Source organism: Rhipicephalus sanguineus, chromosome 4 (genome assembly GCF_013339695.2).
Source record: "Rhipicephalus sanguineus isolate Rsan-2018 chromosome 4, BIME_Rsan_1.4, whole genome shotgun sequence".
NCBI lineage: Eukaryota > Metazoa > Arthropoda > Arachnida > Ixodida > Ixodidae > Rhipicephalus > Rhipicephalus sanguineus.
In genome coordinates, this window is record NC_051179.1 from 82161230 (window position 1) to 82184491 (window position 23262).

The window sequence follows — 23262 nt, forward strand, 5'->3', positions numbered from 1 at the left end:
CAGTTAAGAAAATTCCGAGTAAAGAGTTTTGTTCATATATCGATATATAAGAGCAAATTTGCAAATGTATCGAAGTATCTTAAGATACAATTGGGAAGTATCGTATCGGATACAATTATTCCGGAAGTATCTTGTATCTGTATCTCAAATACTTCTTATCTGGGTATCTTGTATCGTATCGCGATACAATTTCAAAGTATCTTTGCCCAGCCCTGGACGCCGCCAACCTCGGACGACTCTGCCGTCGGCTCACTCTCCTCCTCGATCACGAAAGTTTATAAAATCAAGGACGTTTCGACTCCCCCAAAACATCCTTGTGATGCAGGCGGGGAAAAGAAAAAAAAAAAAGACTGTTTGCGCCTTCATTGTGAACAAGGTTCCCGTGTGGAAGCTGAAACGCCATTGATTTTATAAATTTTCGTGGTTGGTGTCCGTTTTCAATTCTTGTCAAGATCCCTTCGAAGTTAGGCATGTTGTTTGTGTGCGGCCTTGGTGTTTCGAGGGCATTTCCGGTTCCTATTTACCATCATCATCATCATCAGACTGACTTCGACCAGTTCAGGGCAAAGGCCTCTCCCATGTTTTGGTGTATTCATGTTGGAGGTAGTGGCTAAGTACCGTACCCCGTACCAGGGTGACCAATCCTTGTGGAGTGCATTACCAGCTGTGATCACCGGTATGAGGCCGCAACCCGGGCCCCTTTATGCAGTTCCATGAATACGCGGACCTTCTTTTTGTTAAATTCGGTGAGGAATCACGTGGCACCGGGATTCGAGCCACGGACCTCTTTCACGCGAGGCTGATGCTCCACCTATTGCTGCTGGCTATACCTGTACGTATGTATACCTCCGCACCGCACCAGGTTTTGTCGTTTCTGACGTTACAGGCATGGAGGCCCGTATAGATGGCGTTACTGGCGAGACGTGGCGTCCACAGCCTTAGCTGGCGGGGTGATTGGTCGCTCCGAGAATAAAGAGGCTCCCGTTTTGATTTTCAAGCTCTTTCAACTATGTGCACGTCACTTTACAGGGCCTATATGATGTGAGAGTTCATATAGTTCGATTTGATACTCCTTTCTTAACTGTATCACCTCTGACGACCGGGAAATCCCGTTAATAATGCAGGCGGAGCACCGTTCTCACGGCTGACGAAGCTCATCAAAGGGATGCGCTGGATTGTCCCTGTACTCAGCCCGCGGAATAAAAAAAAACACAAAAGAAAGATTGAAGTCTGGAATTGTTCGTAAGAGCAAAGACGAGCCAATCACAACGCCTGACATATTATTAGCGAATGCGACCAGCCAACGTCAAATATAGCACTTACGAACGCGAAGCTTTCTGCATTCGGCCCCGGGTGTTTTGCGCCTCAGCAGGTCTCACAAAGTATAATGAAGTCTCGTAAAATATCGCGAAGTCTCTTGACTCACGGGAAATAAAAGGCTTTCGCCATAAAACGCGCTGAATATAATTGACTCTCGCCAAAGTGCGATCATTTCGTCGTCTTCCTCACAATCAGGGAGGGAGGTTAAAAAAAATTGCTGGAGTGGCGATTATTGCGCAATAGTGAAGCCGTGCCCACCAAAAGATGGCGGCTGCGCCCGCCATCTTACTAGGGGCACGATAAACCATCGGCGTTTGGCGAAGGAAAGCGAGCGTTTTCCACGCACGCCAGAGCAGTTTAACGTGGCAACTTTTACGGGTCATATACTGCTGCAAGTGTGTCTTTGTGTTACTAGTTTTCGTAAGTAAGCCTCAAAGTCATCGCAAATTTTATTGGACATCAATCGTCAATACTCCTCTCGACGGGTTACTTTTGTCGGCAACGACGATCTTTTATTTTATAATTAACGTAGCTCTTGCGTTAACAGATCAAAGCCATTTGATCTCCAAGTAGGCACCATCAGAAAAGAGCATGTTTCCGAGCTCTTTGGTGGGCAAAAGCTGGCTTCACTTTTGCTGGCAAGGCGTTTCGAAGCTTCCACTCCAGAATTTTTTGTAACCTCCTCGTGCGGTAGGCCCGCTTGAAGGAACGGCCACAGCTGCTGCGATGACGGAGGACGGACGCATTAACATCTCCGCGTCGATTAAAACGGCTCGCCCCGACGTGGCTGAGGGAGTCGCACTAGCCCTAGCAGTGGCGCATGCGGCCGCAGATTCTACCATTACAGAAATCTGTACCGATTCCCAAAGCGCATATTGATACTTCCGTCAAGGCATAGCACCAAACACGGTTTCACGCATTTTGCGAAACATTCCTTCGCTTCCCCATCCGGTGACTATCACGTGGGTGCCTGGGCATGAGTGTATCCCTGGGAATGAGCGCGTTAATGCGCATGTCCGAGGTCTTACCATCCGGACCCTGGAGGACCACTCACCCAAACACGTGACAAAACCAGAAGAGGGAATCTGCACCTACCATCAGATTACGTCCTATTACAGGAACGGCAGGCGAGATTTACCTGCCCCTCACTACTCCCTTACCCCTAATCAGAGCTCGGTCTGGCGCCAGCTCCAGACGAAAACATTCATTTCCCCCTATCTGGCACATCTATTTTACCCAGGTCTCCATCACCCACATTGCACCACGTGTGGGGCTCCCCGGGCTGATCTTTTCCACTGTTTGTGGAGCTGCCCAAAGCCCCTGGTGGTAAACCCTATTCCCAATCCTTCCCTTTCCTCGTGGGAGGCCGCTCTTCGGGCCACTGGCTCGGACGACCAGCTGACGCTGGTGAACCGGGCCTGCCTAGAGATGTCGGCCAGGGGGCTCCCGGACGTCTAGGAGCCCAACCACACTCACTTTGATTATTTCAAATAAAGTTGTATCCATCCATCCATCCATCCCAGCAGCCGAAGAAACCTTGACCTTCTTCTAGAGGGCCGAAGTGTGTTGTTTAGCGTGTGCACTGCATGTCCTCTGGACCCCGGGGTGCCGAATTGAACAACGCGACCAGGTCAGTAAGGTCACTCATTAGTGTTTCAATATGACTGACACCCTAAAAATTATTTGTTTTTGTTTAAACGTTCAAGGGTTCCGTAACCCTGTAAAACAAGCCGAGGTTATCAGCGTAGCAAGCGCAGAACATTGTGATGTTCTCTGTTTACAAGATACAATTCTTTTTTACCATTGACCAGGTCTTGCCGGCCGCGCCGGGCACTGGGAAGCCGGTGTGCCGGGTGGGACCGGCGACGGGCTTGGTCCGACCTTTTCGGAGGCTGACCCACCCCGCTTCAGGGACATTCTCTCAACCTTTAACGAGGTCACTAGCCACTACCAGATGAGCCGTAGGGCTTCCCCCTTGCCACATCGAAATCTCACGAGGCCTCAGGCCGTGACTCTCCGGCTTCTGCAGACAAAGTTGTATCCCACACTCTCCGTCTTCAGTAGGTACACAGAGGTCTCCCTTCTGTGTCCCGACTGTGGGGCGGTTAGCGACTTTAAGCACATGCTCTGGGCGTGCCCCTCTTTGCAGCACCACACAGACCACGGCTTGACGGAGGAAGCCTTTTCTGCTTTCCTCACGAGCCCCGACAGGTTTGGCCAACTCCGGGCTGTCCAGAAGGCCCACGATTCGGCGGTGAGGCTTGGCCTCCCTGTCCCAACGTGGGAGCGGCCCGCAGTCTTGCCCCTATAAAAACGGGGTGAAGATTCTTTCGGACCCGAAAAAAGTTAACTATCTATCTATCTACTGGCCACGTTCGTGCGTTCAAGCGCGCATTCAACTTGGACTGTTACTTTTCTTTCGCGACATTTCGCTTCAGTGCAGTTGGAATCATTCTTTTTAACCGAACTCTTCTGCGAGATCACCACCTTTTCTATGATGGGCTCGGTCGGGTACTGGCTTTCGACTGCGTCCTATTGCCATTCAGGCTACGCATTGTCTATTTATGGACCAGCCCAAGCAGCCAAGTCTAATGATTTTTTCAGTGACCTGGACGTGTATTTTCTTGACGGTCGGCATGTAACACTCACCGGAGATTTTAACTGTGTATTAGATACGCGAGCTGACCTCCAGGGCCCGAGATGGGGTCGACCTGACTGGAACGCACGCGAGCTGCGTCGCCTTGTTCGGCATTTCTCTATCCCAGTATGCTTGGGCTTGGCGGCGTGGCTCATCGTCTAGTAGGCTGGATCGCTTCTACGTGCCAAATGCGCTAGCTTCCTATATTTGTCGCGATCCGATGTGATACCATTACCATCATTCCCTATTCATGTCTCCGATCATCGAACAATAGCGCTCGAGGCTTGCTTTATATATATATATATATATATATATATATATATATGTGTGTGTGTGTGTGTGTGTGTGTGTGTGTGTGTGTGTGTGTGTGTGTGTGTGTGTGTGTGTGTGTGTGTGTGTGTGTGTGTGTGTGTGTGTGTGTGTGGTGTGTGTGTGGTGTGTGTGTGTGTGTGTGTGTGTGTGTGTGTGTGTGTGTGTGTGTGTGTGTGTGTGTGTGTGTGTGTGTGTGTGTGTGTGTGTGTGTGTGTGTGTGTGTGTGTGTGTGTGTGTGTGTGTGTGTGTGTGTGTGTGTGTGTGTGTGTGTGTGTGTGTGTGTGTGGTGTGTGGGTGTGTGTGTGTGTGTGTGTGTGTGTGTGTGTGTGGTGTGTGTGTGTGTGTGTGTGTGTGTGTGTGTGTGTGTGTGTGGTGTGTGTGTGTGTGGTGTGTGTGTGTGTGTGTGTGTGTGTGTGTGTGTGTGTGTGTGTGTGTGTGTGTGTGTGTGTGTGTGTGTGTGTGTGTGTGTGTGTGTGTGTGTGTGTGTGTGTGTGTGTGTGGTGTGTGTGTGTGTGTGTGTGTGTGTGTGTGTGTGTGTGTGTGTGTGTGTGTGTGTGTGTGTGTGTGTGTGGGTGTGTGTGTGTGTGTGTGTGTGTGTGTGTGTGTGTGTGTGTGTGTGTGTGTGTGTGTGTGTGTGTGTGTGTGTGTGGGTGTGTGTGTGTGTGTGTGTGTGTGTGTGTGGTGTGTGTGTGTGTGTGTGGTGTGGTTGTGTGGTGTGTGTGTGTGTGTGTGTGTGTGTGTGTGTGTTGTGTTGTGTGTGGTGTGTGTGTGTGTGTGTGTGTGTGTGTTGTGTGTGTGTGTCGTAGGTCAGGTACGCAGACGCCAAGCTTCGCTTGGCCCCATATCCTCAATAGGGGAAGGTCTCCTCATTTGTTTTTTCTGTACACACGCGTTTTACCCTGAACCCCCGCAGCAAATTTGGTTGCTTTTGCTTCACAGTTAAGGACAGCTTACCACTCTATCATGGTGCCGTAAATATTACTCTAAATCACTCCCCGCTCCCCCCCCCCCTTTTTTTTAAACAGCGAAGCTGTTTAGTAAATCGTTCCTTGTTCACCCCCGTACCAAAAAAAACTGTCATCATCATAAACGGGTGTGCGCCACAGAAATTGGGTAAATTCGACTACTCACCACTGGTCCACTAAAAATGAAGAAGGCAACAGTTAGCCCAACAAACGGGTGTGCGCCATAGAAATCTGTGCGGCATGTCGGGAAACTATCATCATCATAAACGCGTATGTGCCACAGAAATTGGGCAAACCCCGCTACACACAATTTCAACTGGAAAGGAAGAAGGCAACAGTTACTTTCTCGTGCGTCGTAACAGCAAAGTTCATCCCCGCTACAGCCAAGTTCAAGCCAATTTCAAGCGAAAGTTCAACCCCGCTGCAGCCAAGTTCAAGCCAAGTTAAAGCGAAAGTTCGAGCAAAAGTTCTGCCTAGATACAGCAATAATTAATCTTGAGAGCGATCACCTTCGCTGTGTATCGAGCATAGCGCGGCTTAGTGCAAGCTTTGTGCCATCTTTTTTTCCTAAGCCCTCGATAGTGGCTGTTTCGTCAGTAAAATTACCCGACGCAGTGCAAGACAATTGATTTGCAGGGTGTGTCATCGGCTATGGTTGGAAATCCTGTGTCACCTCTGTGTTGTCGTGTGCTAAATAGTTTCGCTGGTCGTCCCCCTTCGCAGGGTAGAATGACTCCCAATTCTTTTTACTGATGACCCATATAAGCCATAGCAAGAATACCTAGATTCTGAATGAAAATTCTTAACATTATGCGTAATTAAGAAAACTACGAAGATACAAGAACGAACTGCTGAAAGTCCGGCCAGCTTCAACTATTTAGAAGGTAGCGCTGGGCAGTGGGTAAAGTGCATCGAAGGACGGGATGCTTTGGAAATTCTCAACCGATCGAAATGGTCACAGACGTAGATAAGGCAAAGTTTGGTTGCACCGCGCCAAGTAACAACGTTGTGAACGCAAGAAAGGTGGGAAACAGGCGTTCCTGCATTGCGTGCTTACCAGGGGCGTAGCCAGAAATTGTTTTCGGGGGGGGGGGGGGTGTTCAACCATATTTTATGTATGTTCGTGCGTGCGTTTGTATGTGCGCGTGTATATATGCGCAAGCAAACCTGAAAAATTTCGGGGAGGGTTTGAACCCCCCCAACTCCGCCCCTGGCTACGCCCCTGGTGCGTACGCTTGTGGCGATTTTGATTATGACTAACTTGATTTGATTAAGTTTGATTTGATATCAGTGTCACAGTCATTACATCGATATCAAAGCAAATCACAGGACCGGCGCTGAGTCCAGGCATCCCGCGCATTACAGAAAAACAATGTAAAGAAGGGGTCAACCCAGCGCTAAACATTAACGATAGCTGAACCAATAAAACTTGGTACGTTATTTGGGGTCGATCACTCTCGCTTATACTCGCGACACCGAAGCGTGGACGAAGCCGAATCTCAGCGCCAAGTGAAGAACATAGTTTGGAAAACTAGCAACCTTCAAAAAACAACACAGAAGGTAGTAGTGCGTGCAATCGTGCCACCGTACGTCTTGGCCAAGATAGCCGGTACAAGATACTTCAAAAATGTGCTTAAGATAGGTCGCCGAGTATTCTATACGTAAAGTGTTTTTTTTTATTGTTTTTTTTTTGCGATATAGACTTGCCCTTAAGGCATAATACTGTGCGTGTATATGTGTATAATATGAGTCCGATGAGTCCTGTGCTGTGTGTGGATTGAAGCAGCGTTTTGTGGAATTCGTTATCGCGTATCCAGCGGCCATTGCCGGTCGCGACACTGTATAGCGAAGGCCGGCTTGCAGAAGGAGACGAGGGCGTTTCCGTTGTAAACAAGGACATGTCCACATTGAGTGGTGCGCACCTGCCTCCATCAATAGAACAGAGCGGTATGGACACGTCGCATGCAGTGGCAAATGCGACTAGTTCTACGTTCATATGACAGCCAGTGTAATGGGCCATCACGGCCTAAAGCCTCCTTTCCACAACTTCCTCCACCCTAGTGAGGTGAAGGGGTACTTAAACAGGGTACACTGTTCCCCGAATTCAGAAGAGTCCAGAATTCAGAACATGCAGTTCATAATGAACTTGAAGCTCTATTTAACGAACTGACGAGCGCGCTCAAATTCTTTCGTTAAATCGGGAATTCCGCAAAATCGAGAAAGAGATTTTTCGGTCCTTCGAAATCTAAAATTGTAACACAGCGACACCCAAGAGCTACCACGGCATTGTTTGTGCCGGCAACCCAGGCCTACGCGTCAAGTCCGCGAGGGCGGCCCATACATAGGAGACACCATGTCCGGACGATGCAGGCCACTTAGACGGTCACGTGATGCTATGACAAGCTATCGATATGCAATGACGCGGAGAACGAATGCAGTGGCTGTGCGAGCAGGCCTATAGCGAGAAAGATGCGAGATGATGACCCGTCGCATAAACCACTAAATAACCTAATAACCACCGTCGTTTCTCGCAGCATCCGGTCACAGCGCGACCGACTGCCGAGTCCGTTGTTCCGTGCATGGTCGCGGCGAGCAGCCATGTCAAAGTACACAGCGAGGGCTATAACTAGGGCGCCTAAATGCTTTAACGCGATAGCGTTACCATGCACGCTCGAAGAAAAACCAGTATTTGTCAAAATTATAAAGAAATCACCGCCTTCTCACTCGGTTATTTCAGAAAAAAACATCGTTAAATCGGGTTTGGTGGCCCAATTAGTTGGTGAATTCGTGTTAATAACAACACTAAATCGTACGGGTATTTTCGAGGGAATGGAGATTTCTTCGTTAGATCGGAAACTTCGTAAAATCGGGTTTCGTTAGATCGAGTTTTAACAGTACACCGAATTTAGTCGCTATTAACAACAAGCGTTTTCAACGTTTTTCAACGTCCTCGGCAGCGCGTTCATCGAGTACGCGAGCTCAAGTTCCAAGTGTGCTGCGTCGCCCACTCACCTTCCGGCCTTGGTGACGATCATCTCGGTTCCTAGTGCATTGAACTCGTCCCACAGTGCCTTCATCTCAAGCGAGGCGCTCACGCCGATCAGTTTCGGATGCAGCGGTTTGCGCTCGTCCTCGGAGCAGCCGGACTGCGAGAGCGCGGGCGAAGAAGACCTACCGCCGCCGCCGTCATCTGCCGAAGAGCAGCGGCCGCCACCCGACGAAGCTCCTTCTAGGCACGGCGACCCGACGCGGCCATCTCCCGAGGAACCCTTGCAGCCGTCCGGGAATTCGGTCGAGCTCCGGTACGCCTCGGCGAGGCTTGGTCGGTCCTTGGTGCTCGTCAGCAGGCAGGCTGCTCCGCGTGTTCAGGATGGAAGATAGAAAAGAAAGGCGAACTGGGAGACGACGCCATGTTCAAAGAAGCGAGTAAGGCCATTCGATTACTATGTGAATCAAGAGTTAATGAACATACATGAAAGTGAATGAAAAGCGATTCAAGTGAATTAAGGGTGCTTTGCAGGGTACGGTGTTTCGCCTATGACTTCCTTAGCGTTAGCTAAAGGGACCCAGCGATCCTTTAATAGCGAAGAGCGTCAATTATGGGAGGGAGGGTGGCGCGCTCGCCTCACCCTACCCCCGACCTTGTCAGCGACGGGCGAAGACTGCAACCTCCTTGCAATCTCTTCACCATCGACCAAATACCTTAACAGTCGCAGTTACCGGCTACCATTTAGGCATGCAGTATACGGCTGGACTGGGCCTCTCCTGAATTAAAATTCAAATTTTGGTCACAACAGTGATTTATCCTGAGTACCTCCGTCAAACATAGCTTCTTCGCCTTCCACTCTCCCCTGGAAAGGTAGATAAAACCACGCCTCTTTTCGTAACCTATTCGCACGCAGGGTTGACAGGTCGAAATGACAAAGAATAGCCAAGAAATTTGAAAAACTAGCCAAAAAGTAGCCAATTTGAACCAAGGGCAGAAAAAGTAGCCACGCGTGTGTGAAAACAACTGCGGCGTTGTAATTTAAATGCCTAAATGCAAAAGGTTTTCGGTGGAAATGTAAAAATATGTACAGCAAGAACACTGTGAAATCGTGATTGCTGGGATTAAAGCATAAATTGCCGACTTCAGCAATAATTTCGTTCAAGATGACGAAGTTTCTCGCGCTGTTGCGCAAATGACGCTCTCTTCACTCGTCTCGCGAGACTTTTCTTAAAAGGACTAGAAGTACCAGACCTGTGGTGACAATAAAAACTTGGAGGACGCTTGAGCTTCGCCTTCAAGAGTAGAACGCGATAGCGTAATAGGGCTCCGTGCACATCGCCTTCTCAATTGCTAGACTGGCTTCGGTTCTCGGTGCATGCCTCAACCAGGCCCGTAGCCAGGAATTGTTTTCGGGGGGCCGCTTGCTGAAAGCCTTGACTATTTGAGAAAGACGCCTATTTTCATTATTTATTTTTGGTAAAACACCATGTATCATAAAAAATTTAAGTCCTGTCGTAAGTACACCGAGAATGGCGCAGTGTCTGTCTGGACAGATTGTCAAGTTCCGCCATTTTGTCACTTCTAATTGGCTCAGAGCGCTTCTACACGGCCTCTTTGATTGGCTCAGAGTACCACCTTTATGCAATTTGACTTTATGGAGAAATTTAAAGGGGCCCTGCACCCCAAATTACGCATGTCGTTTTTATCAGCCGTTTGCTTGCTATGGATCTTGATGACTGCTGCGGCACCAATGAAATTGGCGAGAGCAAAACGTTTGATTTTTAGGGGCGAAGCTCCTTAAAGCGGCACCCGTTCGTCCCCCGTAGTGCGTAACCAGTCTTAACGCTTACCAGATCTTCACCTCCAAGGTGGTGCCGGTGGGAGATTTCTCCTGTGTGTTGTTGAACAATAAAAAATTCACAGCGTGCACGTTAACTAAAAGCCGACTTCTTCTGTCTCTCATTCCCATTAGCAGCCATTGTTTACCTCCAAGGTAGTGCCTGGTGAGATTTCTCCTCTGCGTGATTAAACAATAAAAATTTTGTTCAAAACGCCGTTGATTGATGAAATAAACCAACGAAAGACGCCAGATGTTTTCTAAAAGCAAAACGAAAAGACGCCAGATGTTTCTAAAGCAAAACGAAAAGACGCCAGCTGCTTAACGAAAGACGCCAGATGTTTTCTAAAGCAATGGTTTTTTTTAAACAATGAAAATTCACAGCGTACATGTAAAATTAAAGTGAGCTGCAAGTCGTCATAACTCTCATCGAACCTTTAGTATAAACGCGCCCGATCTCACGTCGGTGATGATGTACTGGGCAGAATTCACGGAAGATTCACGGTTTACCGATGAACCTCCGCAGCTTCGCCCACTCATCATCATTCACTCCGTGGATATGCTGTGATTTTTTTTGCCGAAGTGGGCTTCCGCGCCGACTGCAGCGTCGCACATCAAAAGTTTCTGCTGCCGGGATGAGGTATCGCTCACGTTATGCTGTTCACTTTGATTGGATTTTGATTGAATTGGGTGAAAATAAAGAATATATTGCGCACGCTTACGATGTACTCATTGCGAGGAATTTACAAATTGTACTCTGTTTAATACTTGTTAGCGCTACAAAAGAGACACCAATCTGTGCATCAGTTTCAATTTCTGCGGTGCTCAAGGAGGTTAGTGCTCAACGCCACTGCAGCGCTGTCGAACGGTCTACGCAACACGCAGCTTTCATCAATGCACAGTACTTCAGATTTCTGCATCAGGGTAAAACCACTCATTCTTCTATGGCAATACACAGAATTTCCCTGCGCTGTCAACTGCTGGTGTTACATAGTGATCACCTGCCAGCGTTAATCGGTTCGGACAAGTTGAGTGTGCGCGCGTTCCATTCGGCGTTCCTGCATGGCCTTCGTCGCTGTCCTCTGTCCACCTCGTGTGGCGGCATCGGTATCGGTGGCGTCGCTGGCGGCGTCTCTTCGCACGTAACGACGCATAGCGCGTCGCTTCCTCGTGGGAGCTCGCGTTCACAGTCCGTCCAGTCGGAGCAGCTCATCGTTTCTGACGCGTTTTAAATGCGAAGCATTTCTTAGCGGGCCTTTATTACTTTGAGCGTTTCTTTCTTTCTTTCTTTCTTTCTTTCTTTCTTTCTTTCTTTCTTTCTTCTATCTATCTATCTATCTATCTATCTATCTATCTATCTATCTATCTATCTATCTATCTATCTATCTATCTATCTAGCTAGCTAGCTAGCTAGCTAGCTAGCTAGCCAGCCGCCTACGTCTGGGTGCTCTCATGATCGCCTCCTAAACTTGGTGTAGACCACAATTGGCATGGGAGGGTAAGAGGACATGACGAGTATCACTGTCGGGTCAAGACGTGAATAACGTGAAAATTTTGTCGCGTACGTCGTGAAACCCTTTCCCCCAGGCACGTGTGGCACATACTCGTTTACCACGGGCCGCGTTTTACGGGTATACGCTACAGGTGATTAACAGTTTATATCTACGCAGGAACGGCGAGAACCGACATTGGTAATTTGAATGCGAGAGCATTAAGAAAGCCGACATCTGCAGCATTGACCCGACCAATGGAAAGAATAAACATTAGGATCCCAGCAGGAATCGAACACAAGCATTCTGTGTGGCACTCAGATATTCTACCACAGGGCCACGCTAGGTCTATAATCTGGTTTGGAAAAACAGCCTATGCAGGCGCAATGTCGGTGCAACGTCGCTTGTGGCTGTTGTGCTGGCTATCTAATTTTACAAGAAAGCAATAAACACTACATATGTACTGCTATGATAGAGGCGTCAAATCAGATTAACGTCTGTGGTTCCAGTGTTGGCTCCGCTTTTATAGCTGTCTAGTATGGGCTCTAACATAAGTCCTGACGTTACGTCAGAAAATAAGTTAACCTTTAAACACCAGTGTTGTCGACGTGCCTGGTAAGCCCACGATGTGCAGACAGCTACTACACTTACAAAAACACATGGATCCACCTCATAACGCTTGGCTCAAAGCCATAAAATACATCCCAGAAGTACTCGCTGACTGCTTCGCATGAAACCGATTCCCACAACGCGTGGGCTCTGCGGAATTTTTTGACCTCTCATTTGTCTACAAAGAGTCGTCTGCTAAAGTGTGCGATATCGAATCCGTCAGAAAGTGCGGCGCACGCTTGCCGCAGGAAGGCCACCATGTGCTGCAGCGTTCCGGTGCAGCAATATGTAAGCCGCGTTTTGATTGGAGACAGACAAAACCACACTGAAACTTCACTGAGTGAGCTAAATACGAAATTACAGTGAACTAGAAGAAAGTATTCTAGTACACTGTAACGAAAGGGTATGCCAGTTTCTCTCGTCTGCTTTTATTTTGAATTTGGAAGTTCAATAATTTCTGTTTGCGAGCGTCTATCTCCAAAATCCCTTTTGCATTAATCTCAGAACGATACACGGAACGCGTTGCAACGCGAAACTACGTGGGAGGAATTCGGATGGAGGGTCCCTTTAAGCGGTGTCAAGAGTAACACACCGGGGTGCTATTCCGGAGACTGTCAAATTCCGTCATCTTGTCAAATTTTCGTAATGGCGGCATTTTAAGCCAATCGGAGAGGCCGTAGCAGCCCTCCGGGCCAATAAGACTTGACCAATGGCGGAATTCAACAACATGACGGAATTTGACAATGTCCAGAATAACACCCTGGTATCGATAACATTTCATAAGGTTACCAGGCCACTGCCCGAAAACCCCTACTTTTATCGAGATGATGACTTTTTCGGAATGTTGTCTTTATTATGATTTAACTTTTTCTTATCGTCATTCTTAACAGTTTATCGTGACGTTACCTTTTGCGGTGGCGATACGGCGTTCCGAATGTGTAAAGCGAAAAGAAACGCCACGTGACCTAGAACGCTCCCGTTCTGAAGATCGTTCGTTGCCTGATCACTAATAAGCTTTTCGGTGTGCCCGTAGAAGAATCTGCAATAGGAGGTGCCTATCTATCTTGAGATAAAAATGTGTGTTTGTGTGTGTGGGGGGGGGGGGTCCCTTCAACGTGGCTAAAGCTTCTTAAGAATAAGCTGTACCGGCTCGGTTCACAGGCAAAAATAGTGAAGGCTTTAAAAAACGCAACGTTTTCGCTAGAATGACTAAAAGTCGCTTAACTTAGTGACCTTATCGCTAACTTAACACACTGTACATGAGACTTTCCGACAGAGTGCCTCGCCCTAACATGGCCGTGTATAGTATTCTCATTAAACCACTGCCGGAACCCCCTGTGGTACCTCATGGGCCCTCATTGCGCGAGCAAAAGCAGCGGTATCGTCCAATGACCTCCCGGACTGAAGATGTCACCTAGTCTGTAGGGCCCTTTCAGGGGCTCAAACGCTTTCTTTTATGTAATAAAGTTTTTCACCACCCCCACCATGAATCCATCTCCAGAAGAAAAGGTCCTCCGTTGTCTGCCTCTGACCGCCTGCCGCGCGACCCATGTTCAATCAATCAATCGATCAATGAATGAATGAATGAATGAATCAATCAATCAATCAATCAATCAATCAATCAATCAAGCAATCAATCAATCAATCAATCAATCAATCAATTTATTCACCACTTCAAAGAGCGGAGGGCATGGGAAGAAAAAGTCCGGAATTAGGTGAACACAAATTCCGGACACTGGCAACAATTTTGGTCGATGCGTCCTATACCTACACCATGTACGTATATCACGACCTTCAAACCTTTCTTCTTCTTCTTTTTTTTTTTGATAAATCTCTGTTTGCTAAGAATCGCGTCCCGGATGTTATTCGGTCAAACGACAGCTCTCAGTTTAGTTCCACGAAACTAAAAGAAATTCTAGATCCATATAGGAAAAGAAGCAGGTTACTATAATTCTGCGCTGTTCTCAAATTAACAGAGAGCTTCAGTGTCATTGAAACAACAAAGAACACACTACATATTATTCACTCTGTCAGCGAGATCTCTCTTCATTCGCGGAGGAGACAACTGAAGATCCACATCAAAAGCAACTCTAGACACATGCTCGTGTACTGGAACGAACGCTGCGCCTATATCTGATTTGGAGGAGTGTTGCTTGCTGCCAGTGCGTGGGTCCATAGACTTGTGAGAGTCGCCCGCATTTGCTCTGCCTCAGCACCACTTATCATATGTATTACGGTCTGAAACCAGGTCTGTAAACCGGTTGGCTTGTACTTGAACCGGCATGCAACAGCATGCGCGCCATCAGTTTCATGTCAGCCCCCCATGCACCATTCAGAATCAGCCCTGCATGTTCCACGTGGAAATCTTGGTACTCTAAGCACCTATCTCCTATTAATCCACGGTAACAAAAAGTTACTTGCGGTCGTGTGTGGGCCATGTTCAGTTCTTTACGCTTTGTGTCGAATTAAGCACACTGTAAGAAACAACGGCCGATATCACAAAGAGCCTGAAGGTGCACAGACGACAATGACATCCTAAGTACTGTCTTGCATCGCCAGGCGCTCACCATGTGCGGGTGTGTAGGAGGATGGCGATTTTTTGGTCCGGACAGCAATTTTTTTTTGTTGTTGTTGATGATAAACCAATGAATATTGCCACGTAGCCACTCAAGGGGATTGGCCAAGAATCGGGCGGATGTAAGTACGATCGTAAAATCTCGGTGTATAGGAGAACCGGTAACGTCGACTGGAATGGGTAGTTTTTCTCCTGAATATTATTATTAGAGTGCTTATTAATCTACCATTCGTATTAAACATTTAAGTGGAGATAAAAACAAGAAAGGAAAGAAAACAGAGAAAAAAACAAACATTAGGAGAGAAAGCAGTGCTGTAAAAATTATAAGCGATTGGCGGAGGAATTAAATGGATCTGATTAACAAATGGATTTTTTCGCAGCAATTCATATATTCCGGTCCGAGTGTCCCAGCACGGAAGCGCAACTTCTTCCACACCTTACATGTTTGCGTTACACGCAAGGCGGTTTATGACGATGAATGCGAAAGAAACGACCAATCGTGATGCTTGATCTGTTGAGCCGTTAACGATTCTCTGGGGTCAGAAATATACCAATCTTCAAAGTATGCGATCTGATACGAGCCCGTTTGCGATCAGGGAACTTTTTAAGTTTACCTGAAGCATTTCCGATGTGTACTTTTACAAATGTTTCCATACGTATTAGCGCGATAGCGTTAAAGAGCTCGTTTCGGAGAAATCCGGTGTCAGCGTCGGCGTCGTTGGTTGTGAGCGAAAAATCATTATAGACGAAAATAAATAAAATGAGAAAACTCTTTCATTCGAGTGGGAATCGAACCCAGACCTTCCGCATAGTAAGTAGGTGTTCTACCACATAACCATGTCAGAGCTTGAAACTGTTTCGGAGAAGAAAAAAAACTATATACGAATGCCACGCAGTGCGATGAGTTTCCTTAACGTATTTAAGATTGCGTGGCAGAAGCGTACAATTTCACCAGGCGTCAAAACATATGAATTAAGCAACGATAGGGTGGTTTAAAGGCCTACCCGTGACAAAGCGCTCAGGGATAATTAATTATCATCATCATCAACAGCAGCAGCAATAGCATCAACAAAGTGGGCAGATGCGTGGGTGCGCGTGCTCCCTTACGGACGCGTAGTGGGTATTTTGCCAAGTGGCAAAAGGAAGAACTATGACGTAGTAGGCTCTTCCCAACTGTACTTGCAGTAGGCATTCTAGGACCTTGTTACCTCCTTGTAACAATGTCCTAGTTACTCACGAGAAACCTCCTTGTTACTCACAAGAAAAGCGTTGGCTCTTTCAATGAACTCGTTCAATCAATTTTCATTAACTATCCTGACAGTTATCTCAAGAACACTTATGCTCTGATATCATATGTATCCAGTATAACTCTTAACTTGAACCACAATCATCGATTTCACCGTAGTTTTATTTTTTTTTAAACACATTTTCTGAATATTCGGAAAAGCGCAAGTAAGTGCTCGACCGGTAGTACATGGAAGTGGCTCGCACGAAATTGTCCACGCGACAAAAATTAACAGTTAGGCGCTTAGAAAAAGTTTATTTCATCGTAGGACGCTACGAACATTTAGAAACAGTGTCCGTACAACAAGAACGTTAACATACACAAATGACGAAACACATTACAAGTAACCAACCTCAAACTGCTTTCTTTTAGAAACAAGGTTCACCGTCCACTTTCCAGGTGTTACTATGCACACCCTTGAGAAATGTGACAGGCAAAATTGTTGATTTAGTCAGCATCGTATCCCTAATCATCGCATTATTTTGGTTTTATCAAGCTATTTCAGGGGCGCTTTGAACACTGAGTATGACTTTTATCTGAGACTGAATATTCGAGAGTGAAAGGAATTGAATCGAGCTCCGCGCCGGGAGTGCTTCAGGAAACCAAGACCCTAAGCTAGACATTTCAGCAGATGTATGTTTAAAGCAAGAATGGGTGTATGAATGAACGTTATTTCCCTTTTTAAAATTGTTAGCTTCCTGGTTAGCTCAATTGGTAGAGCGACCACCCCGGGATAGGCCGTGGTCCCGGGTTCGAACCCGACCAGGACTAATCTTTCGGTGACTAAGATGCTTTATTTTCTGAGCAATCCGTATGGATTTCCTTGTGGCTTCGAGCTACAATCGGGTGGTTGTCTATTTTCCCTTTCGTAAAAGCAAACAGAAGAAGGAGAGGAAAGCAAGACAGGCGCTACCTCTTCTTCTTTTGTTTCCTTTCTTTTTCTAGTTTCGCGCTACTACAATATGTTTAGCAAGCACCAACCCACCCAAGAAGAAGTTATCCTGAACGACAATCGGATGCCGGGTACGTGGCAGGCAGGATTAAGTGCAAAGTATGTTTTCTATAGCGATTCGATGGCACGTTAAAAAATAAATAAAAAGTAAGTAGACAACTGTGTCATACACTGAGTGCAAATTTTCGCTCTTGTATTTGTTAACGTTCAACAAAGCTGCAGCTGCCGCTATTGAAGCAACTTTCACATTCGTGCTATACGCGTTATAACCGATTCCTGTGAAAGGGACGTCTACCTTTTCTTCATCGCTTTAACCGCTCATGCCTAATAGTTTTAGCTTCCCAATCGCTTTTGAAATACTGTGCACGTGAAGAACACTGCAGGGGCTGGATAAGGTGAATAAGCTAGACATGTGCGAGACATTTCCTAAATTTCACGTCGTGAATTGCCAACAACACTAAATAAGCAGTACGGGGTGTGGTTTCGCCATGCTGTAACAACACATGTGAAGTAAAAGTCCTGGTCGTTCGCTGTTAATTTCTTGGCGAGCTATATTTTTCATACCACCCGCGTAAGTGATGTTACTCATTGTTCAATGCAATGTTCCATAGTTATCTAATTCACACGACAGAAGACAGTGAGCGTCACTTTTCCTTCTGACAGTCGGCGCAGCGTTCGTGCTCTTCGCCAAGTCGCAGTACGTCTTCCACACGCTTGCTTGTCCAGTCATACATGTATGAGCACAGTGGAAAAATTCAAGTGCGCTTCTGCAGCAAGTGCACTTTCTGCGCAAGCACGAACTAATTGCTGTACATGCGCCTTTATCCACCAATTGAATCCAACAGACAGTTAGATCAGGGAATGCATAGGGGATATTAATTGTTGTCTTTAACTGTAATCTAGTAATTACGAAGTAAGTCGAAATTAATCAAGGTAGACGAGAAAATGCCATTTCCGTCTGTGGAATCCGAACCCACAACCTTCGAATGACGCATCCGATGCTCTACCAAGTGAGCTACGACGGACGTCGCTTTCCTGTCCACTGCATTGGGTATTTCTGCGAGTGTAACCCTTGGGAGTGTTAGCCAGCGCCACTCGTAGCCAAAGTGGCGACAGTGGAACACCCTTTTCGCCAGAGGGAGTCACGTCATCTTTGCACGAGGTGGCAGCTGACCAATAAAACCTCGCATGTTAACCTAAGGCGTTAAATCGGCCAGGTCGAGGCCCCTGGATGTGAATGAATTTTAATAGATTTATTAACTTCACTTCTCAAAATATACATTGCGGATTGCTGATCTACAGTATGGCGCATATCGACCATGTGGCGGCAATATTTTCTCAGTCGCTTATTCCTATGCTGCGTCGCAAGGTTGTGCAAGTATCATAGGTCGGCAAACTCACTCATGAGTCGACTCACTCCGACTCAGATCGGGCCGTGAGTTAGAGTCCGAGTTAGTCCAGGTGAGGGAAATTTTAGTGAGTGTGAGTCCCAGTGAGTCCGGTTGAGGAAAATATTTGTGAGTCTGAGTACGAGTGAGCGCTAAGCACAAAATATATTTCTTGAGTGAGTGTGAGTGAGCTCCACCTTCTATTGTCCTATCTACTCGTCTTCAGCATTACTCAGTCTTATTCGGCTTACGTTTATACTCAAGTCTATTCCCACATAGGTCAACGTACGAGCGTCCATGCGCCACCTCAATATTTATTGACCAGAGGCGTGAGTTCGAGGGGGAGGGGGGGGGGTCCATGACCTCCCCCCGCAAGCTCTTTCACGGGAAGTTCTTGATAAAATATCTCGTGTGAGTCACGTATTTCATAAAAATGTCCTTACTGGATTGAAACTACCGGTTACACGTATCTGTAGGTACAAGATCAAAAGGCGTATCATACAGCACCGATTATGTGAGATATTGGCGTTAAAGAGCATTGGCCCCACGATCGAAAAAGTTCATTTTACGCTAACGGACTCATGAGTCGACTCACTCAGGCTCACTTAGATTCAACTTAAGTCGTGAGTCTGCATCTGAGTGAGTCCGGTTGAGTAATATGTTGGTGAGTCTGAGTCCGAGTGAGTCCGGTTGAGAAGAAGTTTAGCGGGTCTGAGTGCAAGTGAGCCCTCAGGGCAAAATATGCTTCTTGAGTGAGTCTGAGTGAGCTCCAATCCTTTTGCCGACCTAAGGCTATAACCATGACCTGCTCATTCACTTGAGCAAGGACGATAAATTTATTTCCAAATATTGAAATCCTACGTACAATATTTGAAAGCTTACTTCATTTTTAAATATTTTTCATTCGAATTGCACACCCTAGTATATGCAAAATAACAGATTTCGATATGATTTGTCCTTTGCATGCAGTGCGCGGACTCATTCGTGAAGAAAGTGCCAATTTCTTGGCAGGTGTTGGTACAACTTCATTTCTGCAAATATTGCAAGCATATTTGAGTAAAGTGCTGCGGCTTGTTGCTTAGGCACACAAGGAATCAATACATAAAATGTCAGTGCTGGCCCCGTGTGTCTCTCTTCGTACCCCTGTTCTTGCGCGCTGGTAATCATGTCGATATGAATCACTATTAACCCAATCAATCACCTTAACAAGTCAAAACAGTGGCTAGCTTTATAAATTGTGTGATAGCAACCACACATTTATCCATCAATCCGTTATTTTAACGTGGAGCATATTGAAACGGAGTATACAAACTGCACTTGCCGATCGGACCATGCTTTACATAATATTACCTTTAGGAACCTAGCTAGAAATAGTGACACCCCTCACTAGATGACATTTTCCTCACCGATGTCTATGCTTAACTTCGCACAACCCTGAACGATGCAGCGACACCAAGCCACGAAGGCAAATGCACCGAAAGTGTCCAGGAAAACAGATGCCAAGGAACTTTGAACAAGTTCATAATGAACACAGGCAAGCTATCCGAAACTCCTAGTGCGTGCTCTTGGTTGACGTCTGAAAGCGACAAGTAGCCCTGCAGATGTGGCAGTGAAAATTTTGGTAAGTTTCTCTAATAAGCGTTTAAATATACAGCTCGCGAACATTCTTGCATTCTATTCCTATCGGAATGGGGCAGACGCATCGATTATTCTAACCCACGACCTAGCAATCAACGGCAGAACACCGTTGCCACTGAACTTACCGTCGACATTACAATTATCTCCGAGACGTTTCAGGCGCACTTTAACACTCCAAAACCCGAGCGCGGCGCGAGGAACGACTCAATATCCGGCGGCGACGAGACACACATCTGGGGAACGGAAAAAGCGACGACAGTTTTCAGTGTCGCCGCAATCTCGTCGTTGCATGCGAGAACACGAGTATAGCAAAAGACAAAAAGGAAAAAGTCATCGTCTCCCCCCAACTGCTCCGCAACATCCGAGGCTCGACAAGGACGTGGGGGGAGGTGAAGGCGAACACCATCCTGTCGCGCGACTCTCACCTTCCATGTCTTTCACCGGCGTGCTGGCGACGTAGCTGGGAGTGCTGGCCCAGTCGGTCGCCAGGCAGCAGTCCCCGGCCTGGTACGCAGTTCTTCCGGCCGACGGTGCGTCTCCTCCGCCGACCGGCGACGATCCCGGCTGCTGGTGCTGGAGGTAAGCCTGTACGACCGGCGGCTCATTCGCCATGAGGGCGGCGATGCTGAACGTGTTGTGCGATGACCGTCCCGTGTCGACAAGTTCCATTGTCTGGCGCCTGCTCGCCGAGGTGTCGACAGGGGCCCCCGCAGGCCGCGCCCCCACGCCCACCCCTCGCTGGAACGCCCTCCGACGGGGGGCTCGAAAACCGACCCTCGTGGGTTCTCCCAGGGTGGGTGTTTGCGCCGCGGGTGGCACCCCGTGATGGGTCCGCCTCCTTGGTGCACACCCTTCCGTCGTCTATTTGTAGCGTGGAAGAGCCGAAAGAACGTGGTAAAAAAAAAAAGAGGCAGCACCCCCTCTGTTGCATCGGGGACCATCATGCTGCTTCTGTTGCCGCGTCTCTCGCTTGCAATGCAAGCAACTTCATCGTTGTGCCGGGGTTCCGATGCTGTGCCCACACCACGTGCGAGGAACCGGCGCGAAGGAGGGGCTTCGGTTTGCGGCGTCGTTGCTTTGGAGACATGCCAGGTCCCACGCGAACACCCTCCCGCTCGCCTCTACAGGGCTCGGGCTGGATGTGGGGTGCGGAGAGAGTGAGTTATTTTGTTGTTTTTGGGTACGCTTCGTACCGCTCGCCTTGTGGAGTTGAAGGAGGCATTGGGGTGTTTGTCGGTTATCGTACCGTGCAGCGGGAAAACGGACTGCTGCTTAAGAATTCGAGCAAGCCGGCGTTGATTACCAGTGACGCGCGGTGCTGTTAAAGATGTTGAGGGAATGTCAAGAAGGGTACGACTTACTAGTCACTGGCGAAAGTTGCCTTCTTGCGCAATAGTTCACTTTCATTTCTTAGTTCTTGCGTGAGGAACCAAAAAAGAAATGAAGAGACAATGCAACGATGGGAATGTACGCGTTTCCTTGCATGTCTTTTAAATGCTGCTATACCATGCAGTTGGCTTGCAAATGTGCCCTAAAGGTTTGTGCTCATGGCAGCCATTAGTGCTGAGGTGTTGACGCACACCGCTGTATATTACGTAATACACTTAGAAACGCAGAATACGCAGGTGGCATCTTGTCCAACACCTTTAAAAAATGGCGACCAAAGCGTGTTGCTTCCCGTTGGAACCTTCTCCTAGTTGTCTTCGTCTGCTTTTATTTCGCAACTTCTTTAAGAGCACTATCTTCTGTCGCCACATCTCTTTGTAAAGTATTCAGTGTTCATCGGATAAGGAGCGTCAAAGTGCTTTAGTATTGTATTTGCAAGTAATCAATATAATCAAGGCAGTTTACCGCAAGCCCCAAAGTACGCCTTTTATTACTTTATTTCAGTGTTAATAAGAATTGTTTCTCTCTCTATCTATCTCTCTATGCAAGTGAGAAACGTCTTCCAAGCCGTGTTGAAGTAGCACCTGAGAGGGGGAAATTTGTCATTAACATGTTCGTAGTACGAACACAAGGAAACTCATATAAACCTCTCATAAAGAAAGCTTGCCTGTTGACGAAAAATTCGTCCTGATGTGGGACGTGATCCCGAAACCAACGCCTTTCCGGGTCTGTTGTTATACCGCCTGAGCGAACCAACAGGTTAAAGATTCCAGTGCGACACCTTCATCCACGTTGCGAAGTTCTGCAGAACATACTTGCCATATAAAAGTGTAACTTGTATATATGCTACCCGGCTCGACCCTTCATACAAACCCGCTACGACTCCTGAAATCCATAAAACTATAGGCCGTGTACAAAACTGTTGCACTTATGAACTCGCATGTCCATGATGCAATGGCACACGCAAACTTAAGAACTGTGAAAGGGACATAGCTAGACGCAGAAGCTACGATAGCAAACGTGTTGCTGTATCAAAAGACTTGTCTTAAAGACCAAACGAAAATCATATATATATTAGAAAAAATGGCAAGGAAGCAGGAACCAAGTTCACCAGTCTTTCTCTTACGAACTACAGAAGATGGCTTTTAAGGGCTCGTTTTTCTTTGTTAGACACAAAGACACGTTGTTTTTTTTTTTTTTTTGTTAGGCACTCGCCGCCATGGCTGCGATCGGCGCTGACTAACACTTCTAGCTTCAAATACACATATATACCCTATAAAGTGGACGGGGGGATGACCGCCGCCGTAGCTCAGTGGTAGAGCATCGGACGCGTTATTCGAAGGTCGCAGGCTCGGTCCCTGCCGGCGGCAAGTTATCTTTTCGTCCACTTTACTTTCTTCACATTCATGTTCCAATTATTACAAATAACATCTCCTATACTTTCCTTGGCATTATTGTCTGTTAGTTATCATTATATTGTGTCTTACGAACTACGTATTTCAGCGTAAGATGTTTTTTGTGAAAAAGGGCACAGAGTAGTGCCACACTGCAATCGCACGAATCCTAAGCCACGGCGAACATCGCCAATCGCGTGAAGACATCCCACCGCTGGTGAAGAGACATCAATGATGGTTCTGATCGCAGGAGATTAATCAGTACCGGTGGCAGGTAAAGTTCTGTCGCCTTTGCCTTATTTTCTTACAATGCTTTTTCTTTGCTTCCCTCGAACCCTGCACTTCCTTGTGGGAATGCTGCCGTCTCAAACAAGTGGTGAACGTTCCTGAAAGCTAGAGGGAAGAAGATGATGCTAAAATGATTAGCTCATTGTGATGAGGTTATTTCAAGCCTTTTCTTTCTCCTCAGGCTCACTGAAAATGC

General features: G+C 47.1%; 2 protein-coding genes across 3 annotated transcripts in view; one reads left to right on the forward strand and one right to left on the reverse strand.

Annotated features, from left to right (window-relative positions):
* Positions 1 to 20693, reverse strand: part of LOC119390326 (T-box transcription factor TBX1-B) — a 97610-nt gene extending 76917 nt beyond the window's left edge. Inside the window, exons 1-2 of the mRNA XM_037657923.2 lie at positions 20424 to 20693; positions 8248 to 8587 (exon numbers count right to left, since the gene is read on the reverse strand). Coding sequence (XP_037513851.1) covers positions 8248 to 8587; positions 20424 to 20667 — 584 coding nt within the window. The 5' untranslated portion in view covers positions 20668 to 20693. The remainder of the gene's footprint in view (positions 1 to 8247; positions 8588 to 20423) is intronic.
* Positions 1 to 23262, forward strand: part of LOC119390336 (cytochrome c oxidase subunit 6A2, mitochondrial) — a 673327-nt gene that overhangs the window by 217057 nt on the left and 433008 nt on the right. The window lies entirely within an intron of this gene.